General features: G+C 66.7%; 1 protein-coding gene across 2 annotated transcripts in view; it reads right to left on the reverse strand.

Moving 5' to 3' along the window:
- NSD1 (nuclear receptor binding SET domain protein 1) overlaps positions 1-7,027 on the reverse strand; it is a 34,225-nt gene that overhangs the window by 1,544 nt on the left and 25,654 nt on the right. The window contains exons 18-21 of one of the 2 annotated variants that reach the window (XM_019506042.1): positions 6,333-6,474; positions 5,894-6,000; positions 3,648-3,849; positions 40-321 (exon numbers count right to left, since the gene is read on the reverse strand). In XM_019506042.1, coding sequence (XP_019361587.1) covers positions 40-321; positions 3,648-3,849; positions 5,894-6,000; positions 6,333-6,474 — 733 coding nt within the window. Of the gene's footprint in view, positions 322-3,647; positions 3,850-5,893; positions 6,001-6,332; positions 6,475-7,027 lie in introns of both variants that reach the window. The other variant, XM_019506041.1, reaches the window with a different exon arrangement.

Consider the following 7,027-nt stretch of genomic DNA (forward strand, 5'->3'; position numbering starts at 1 on the left):
GCTGCAGCCGCATGGCCACGGGCTGCGGCAGCCGGTCGGGGGGCGGGAGGCTGTGGGCGGTGTCCGGGGGTGGCGAGGCGCTCTCGCGGGCAGGAGGCGGTGGCGGCCCGGCCGGAGGCACGTACTCACGGATCTCCCCCGGCTCCAGGGGGTGGGGCCCACAGGGGTCGTGCTCCGTGCAGCACAGCCGCCCATCCAGCTTGGAGATGAAGAGCATGCCCTCGCGGTGCTGCTTGCAGAAGGACCGTGGACACATCTCGCAGAAGGAGGCCGCCTCCTTGCCGCACTGGTCGCACTGGTGCCACGGGCACTCCCACTTCCCTGCGGCAAGAACAGGAGAGAGAGGCGTGGCTGAGTGTGGCTGGGGGCAGCTGAGGGCTCCCTGCCAGGAGCTCGCTCGGGACAAGCTCTGGGGACAGACGCCGAGGCCAGGCGCCTCCGTGCCTCAGCCCTTTGCAAACCAGCTTTCGGCCTGGAGGCTGCCGCCAGGAAGCCCAGGCTCCGGCGCCTGGGGCCCTGCTACAGAGCCAGGCTGGCACTGGAGGCTCACGGGTGCTCAGTACCTCCCAAAGGGGCTTGGGCAGCTCCCCCTGCTTTCGCCACCATGGGAGGGGGACACAGGCGGAGAGATGCAGGGTCCTGTCCCATCCCTGCCCCTTCGCTCTGGGCTTTTCCAGCTGGTGGAAGGGCCAGCGCCTCACCCCAAGCCAGGCTGAGGAGGGGTCGGGCTCTTCCACCGTGGCCCCACGGGATGGGAGTGCCTTCCCCGGGCCGCTGCTCCCCTCGCCAGCCAGCCTTGGCCTCCACCCATGCTCTCTCCTGAATCCACCTGGCTTTGCCTCCCAGCTCTGCCCCTCTCTGCGAGGCAAGCAGCCTGCCGGTCCCTGCATGCCCTCCCTGGGAGGGTCTGGTAGAGTCGTGGGCTGGGACGTGAGCACACAGACACCAACACTGCAGCACTGGACGCGTGGCTGGTCCAGCCCGGCACCGAGTCTGAGTGCGGCTGCAGCAGATGCCTACGCGCCGGGACATCTAGTGCAACCCAGCCCTGCCAGACCCGCCCTGAATGCCAGCGCTGGTGCAGGGCCGGCAGAGGAGATGGCCCGGACAGCAATGCTCAGCCACGACCCGGGGCCCCATCCTCACTACACCTGCCCGAGCCCTTTGCAAACCGGGCTGTGCTCATGCTCCAGAGGAGACCTGTTCAGGGGACAGGCCCTGGGAACAAGCCCTTCTGGCTCCTGACCACGACCATCACGCTTCTCCCGGCCAGCTCCTCCTGCAGCTCTCCTCCACCCATCTCACTGCTGGGCACCGCGCCAACGGGGCAAGAGCCCCCCACGCACTGCGCCCGCCTGCTCCGTGCCGCGGCATCGTGCTGGGAGCTGCCTGCTCGCTCCACGCAGCACAGCGAAGCCCCGGCTGGGCCACGGCCCAAATGCAGCCGGGCAGCCAGCCAGTCTCCGAAGCAAATGGAGGAGCAGGGGGTTACAGACCCATCGGCTCAGCTCTAACCCTGGGGAGACCCAGAACAAACCGCTGACCACCTACCAGCAAGTGCCCAGAAGACAAGACGGAAATAACCCTCCCTCCCCCAGCTCCTCTCTCCTGGCTGAAAGCAGCCGGGCCAGACACGGCTGTTACTGCCCCCGTCTCAGCGAGGCCCTGGCCCGGACCAGAGCGAACACGTCCAGCGCCTGGGCCGACACTGACCTTGACCCGCAAGAGAGACCATCCCAAATCAACCACGCCTCGCTCCGGGAGGACGTCACTTCACCTCCTCCTCTGCTGCCACCGGCTAACCCCACCTGGCTGCCCGGGCAGGGGAAATCCCAGGTGTGGACACGCAGGGGCAGCAGCTAGACCAGAAAGGCAGATCCCCAGATGGGGGGCTCGTGCCTGGAAGCGGAGGAGGGAACAATCCTGCTCTGGTCCACGCTGCCGAGGCCTCAGCTGGAAAGGCCCCGCTGGGCAGGCTGCGGAGAGTCGAAGGAGCAGGCTGTTTGGTTCAGAAGGGGAGGGGGGGATGAGCCTTTCTGTTTGCAAAAGGCTGCTCAGAGGACAGGCCGTGCCTGCTCTCCACACCCTGGGCACGAGGCAGGTGTAGGCTGGCACAGGACAGACATTCGTCTGGTCTGGGCAGGACCAGGCACCTCCAGGAAAGCGGCAGAGCCCTCTCGCTCGGGGCCGTCCGGACAAAGGCCTGATGGATTCAGGCCAGGCCGGCAGTTCCCATCTGCTCTAGGCCCCAACCCCCCTCGGGAAACACCAGCTCTCAGCTCGGTTTTGCCCACAGAAAAATGCTGCAGCCGTCCCTGCCCTGCAAAGACCTCAGAAGCCTACGGCAGCTCAGAGCGGTTTTGAAACCATGGTTCCTATTTCCAGTCTCTGGGTTGATCTTGTGAACGATGCCCCTGCCCCAGGCCCTGGCCGAGGATCCCTTTGCTCTGGTGCCCCCTTCCTGCCTCACCTGCCCGGCCCCCACCGCCCCCCGGGTGCACACCCTGCACCCTGCCCACGCGGCGCAACACACCAGCGGGGTTGCAGCAGAGCAAGGCGGACGGATGGCTCTGCACGCTGGCCCGGCTTGGTCGGCATTCACCCCGTGCCAGGCCGTGTCACCTGGTGACGCTGGCAGCGATTCGACGGACTCCAACAGCACGGGTGATGCACCAACGGGGGCCGGGCCCCGATGGCTGCGCCCACCCTGCTGCCGCCACCGGCTCTGCGCGGCGAGGCTGAACCGTGTCTGCTACACAGGGCTCGTCTACGCTACCAGGCCGCCGCGGTTCGAGGGCCAAGGCTTCACGGGAGCAAGTCGGCTACAGCCGCGCAGCGCCCTCGATCGACCAAGCCACAGTCCAAGCCAGGACTGGGCAGGCTTTCCTCACTGGGCCCACTCCTGCCCCATGGACCGGGACTTATGCATTGTGCGGGCACTTGATTTTTCAGCACTTGACACCTGTCTCAGCTTTTCCAGTCTTCTCCCCAGCACGCAGGTGCAACCTATCGCCAGCGTGTCACCACTTCCCTTTCCAAGCCGGGCACGCTCAGGGCTTCCTCCGGCTGCTGGAATCTCCCTCAGGGCCAGGCCCTGCGAGCACTCGGAGGCACGTGGCCTGGGCCACCCCTACACGTTGCTGCACATCCTCCTCCTCCGCTGCTTGGGGCTGCCAAGCACTTCCCCATGCCATGTGGTGAGCACACTGCCCTCCTTCCTCCCCCCTGTGACACCGCACCTTGCCCCGCCGCGCCGCCAGCCCCTGTGGCAACGAGCTCGCTCCACGCCCGGGATTTCCTGCTCCTCGGTGCACTCCAGGGACCTCCCCCCACCTTTCCAGCCCCTGCGCTTCCCCGGGAGCCTCCAACTTCCCCCGCGGTCTCCTGCATCTCATCACCACACCTTCCCCTGCTGCCCTTTGCTATGCGCCGGCTTGCAGTACTTTGCAGGGACCCTCCCAGCAGCCCCACACAATCGCCCCCCAGGTTTGGGGAACGTGCCCTTTGGGGCACCACAGGCGCTGGGCGTGCCCTAGTCATGATCCCAGCCGCAGCGACTGACCCACAGTTGGTGGCTGCCACAGGCCCCCAGGCCTGAGCAGAGCCAGGGGCAACACCCGCGAGGCTCCCGCGGCCCATGCACTGACCTGCAGGCCGCTTGGTCAGGTTGAGGCAGTCGGCATGGTACACCTTGGGGCAGCCCGGCTTCTTGCAGGACACCAGCTGCCCCGCGTCCCCACAGCTGAAGCACTCGTCCTCCCGCTCCTTCATGACCTCGGCCTGCGACCGGCGCTTCAGCGGCCGCCGCTTCAGCTTCTTGGACTTCTCCTCGGTAGGATTTGGCTGGCTCTGTGCGGGGGAACAGCACACGTCAGCTCTGGCTCCACTACACCGTGTACCATGGAGCGGAGGCAGCCTCCAAAATGAGACCCAAGCCACCGACCGCACCAGAGACGGGCTCTGAAAGCCCCTGGCCAAGGTGGGCTGGGCAGGCCTGGCTGCTCCGCGGCTGCCTCCCTCGCCCGACCCGTGAGCTCACGCTGCGAAGGGCAGGTCGGTGACCTCCCCAGGCAGGGAGCAGAGCAGAGAGCCCCTGGGCCCGGATCAGCTGAAGTGAATGTGATGGGACAAGGGCAGGGAGCAGAGAAACCTCGCTGCACCCCACGACGTGCTGCCAGCACGCTTGGCGACACCCGAGAGCCCCGTCTCCACGACCGACCCGGCACGTGGCATGTGGGGCTCGGCCTCGGCAGTGCGTGTCCAGTGTCATGAGGCTGAGGCTGGCCAGGGGCTGCAGCTGCTGCCATGCACAATGCTGCTGGGCCTCAGGAAGACAGAGACAGGCATTTCTAGGCGCTTCTGCATGGACTGCCAGGGAGGCATTGCCTCCTCCGGTAGAGGAACCAGCGCTGTCTGGAGAAGGCTGTGCCCCTGGCAGGCACCATCTGCGCTGGGCCTTTGCAGCCTGCCCCGAGCTGCACCCAGTGCATTCCCCCAGTGACAGAGCCAGAGGTGCCTGCAGTAACCAACCGCTCCCTGCGTGGCTCCCAGCTCGCACCCAAGGAGCACGGACACATCGGGTCCTGCGCGAGTCGGTGGCAGCCCAAAGCTGCGCGTGGAGCGGCAGGAGGGGAGGAGGCTGCCCTGGCCAGCACAGCTCAAGGCAACTCTGGGATCCCAGGGAGCAGGTTCAACATCAATGCTCTTGACCCTGGCACGGTCCTGACACGTGCATCACTCCTGCAGCCCTGGGCCTGGCACCTGTCCCCCTGCAGAGCTCCAGCTGCCCCCGCAGCCCACGATGCGCTTGCACGGCCAGGAGCAGGGCACAGGGATGGCTGGGGCACGCAGCCAAGCGCGACAGGGCGCAGCTGCCACCCGCTGGAAAGCCCCACGGCACAAAGCAAAACCACAGCAGGACTCGCTCCGCCTGCCAGCGCAGACCTTGGCGGCTCCCGCGCCAGCCCGCTGCGGCCCCCGACGCTCTGCTCAGGCCGAGACTTTGAGGAAGCTCGTGGCACCAGCCTGGCTGCAGCTCGGCCCCAGCGAGGAAGCCTGCGGCCCTGCCCAGCGCTGCGGCGCTCTCCCTGCCTCCTCGAGAAGCCCTGCGCAAACAGGGAGACCCGGCGCGGAAGCAGACGTCTGCTGTGCCATGCAGGGCGATGGGCCCCAGGCCCCGGCAGCTGCAGGAGCCCAGTCTTCCGGACGGCAGCTCCCCTGCGATGCCCTCGGCCCTGCTCTCCTCACAGCTTCCCCAGCAGATGGGACCACCCTGGCCTGGGCTGTCGACTCTAGCACGTGCTTCCCACGTCAACCGAGCAGCCCCAGCGCACGCTGGCCCTCCTGGTCTCCGTTCCAGGCTGCGGCCAGAGGAACCGAGCTCAGCGGCAGCCCGAGGGGAGCTCGCTCGTGGACAGCTTTGTTCTGGTTTATTGCTGAGGGTTATTACGCCCACACTCTGGCCTGGCATGTTGGAGGCAGGCAGCTGCCAGGGGCCATTTTTACCACAAATGAGGGAATAAATCGTATTACAAAAAGGTCAGGGCTTGAGAGGAGCAACTGCTGCTCCCGATGGATACAAACCACTCCCTGCCTACGCCGGGCATTCGCGAATCCCCTCTGGCAACAGAGAAGACCCGTAACCCTCAACTCCGCCGAGACGTCGGGCTCCCGTGACCAGGCCCCTGCTGCCCGCGCTGCAGACACAGCGTTTGCCCAGATTAGGCCATGGGTTTGTCTGGGCTGGTGCGGGCAGGGCCGACCTTGCCTCAGACGTGACCTCTGCAGGTCGCTCCTAACGCCATGTCTGCGGTGTGCTGCAAGCCCTGCGCTCCCGACAGGGCGCGGAGCCGCTGCGCTGGGGAGAAGAACGGCGCCAGAAAGGCTGTCCTACCTTGGGCCGCACGCCGAGGAAGCCGCTGCAGTTGGGGGCCCCACACTTGCAAACCGTCTTCCCGTTCCCCAGACACTCCAGGTTGTAGTTGAAAGTCAGCTCCGTGCCTGGCAACGAAAGAGGCACCTGAGCTGTGACGACCCAAGGGCTGACCCGAACGGAGCGTGGCACCAAGTCCCCCATCCCTCAGACCAAGCGCTACGTGCAACAGTCGTCACCTGCCAGCCCACCCACCCCCTGCCCAGAGCCGTCCTGGGACCGCAGTGCTGGGGCCCAAGCCCTGCACCACCAGGACTCTCCCGCCTGCCTGCCTGCGGCCTGGCTCTCGCGCTTGGCCCTAGCAGGTCTCACCTTCTCCCGTGGTTCTTGCCAGACAGGGCAGAAGACAAGGCGCCCCTGTCCCTGCTCCCACCCCCCGGGCAGCCCCGTGGGCCCTTACCGGCTTTGATATTCACAATGGCAAAGAGCCCGACCCTCGTGTCGCCATTCACGCACCACTTCTGCGTCTCGCAGTTGGGCTGGCAGCAGTGGTTCATGAACCGGGCATAGTTGCCCTTTGGCCCCGCATCGATGATTCGATCCTGCAATCATGAGGTGGGGGCACAGTCACCAGCTGGTGGGAGCCCTCCCTGCCCCAGCACAGGGGCACCTGGCTGGCACCCGCCAGCCCAGGAGAGCACCCGCGGGAGCCAGCGCCCACCAGGCTCATGCAGCACCTGGGCTGGCGCTCCCCTCAGAGGGACTAGCCGACCACGGGCACAGCGCGGCAACCCCATGGAGGGCACGGGGGGCTCAACGTGGTGATCCGAGCCGGGGGGCAGTTTGCTGCTGTGCCCACAGCCCGTTTCCCTCCCTGCAGAGCTCTTGTGCCCCCAGGTCCTTTCACGTGAAGGCAGAGCAGCCGGTCCCTGCTGCCAGGGCTGTCCAGGAAACCTGGGGTGTGCAGGCAGCTTGTGCACACAGAGCACTGTGAGAAGGGGTCCTGGGCCCAGCAGTGCCATGGGGCTTCCCCATGCCATCCTCTGCACCTACAGGCAGGGCGGCCTTCCCCGCAGCCAGGGCCTAGGGACCACATGGCCAAGCGCAATGCTGGGGCTGGGGCTGGGGCAGGGGCAGGGGCAGGGGCAGGGGCAG

The sequence above is a fragment of the Gavialis gangeticus genome, unplaced genomic scaffold (genome assembly GCF_001723915.1).
Source record: "Gavialis gangeticus isolate Ggan-Ray unplaced genomic scaffold, GavGan_comp1, whole genome shotgun sequence".
In the NCBI taxonomy this organism is placed as follows: domain Eukaryota; kingdom Metazoa; phylum Chordata; order Crocodylia; family Gavialidae; genus Gavialis; species Gavialis gangeticus.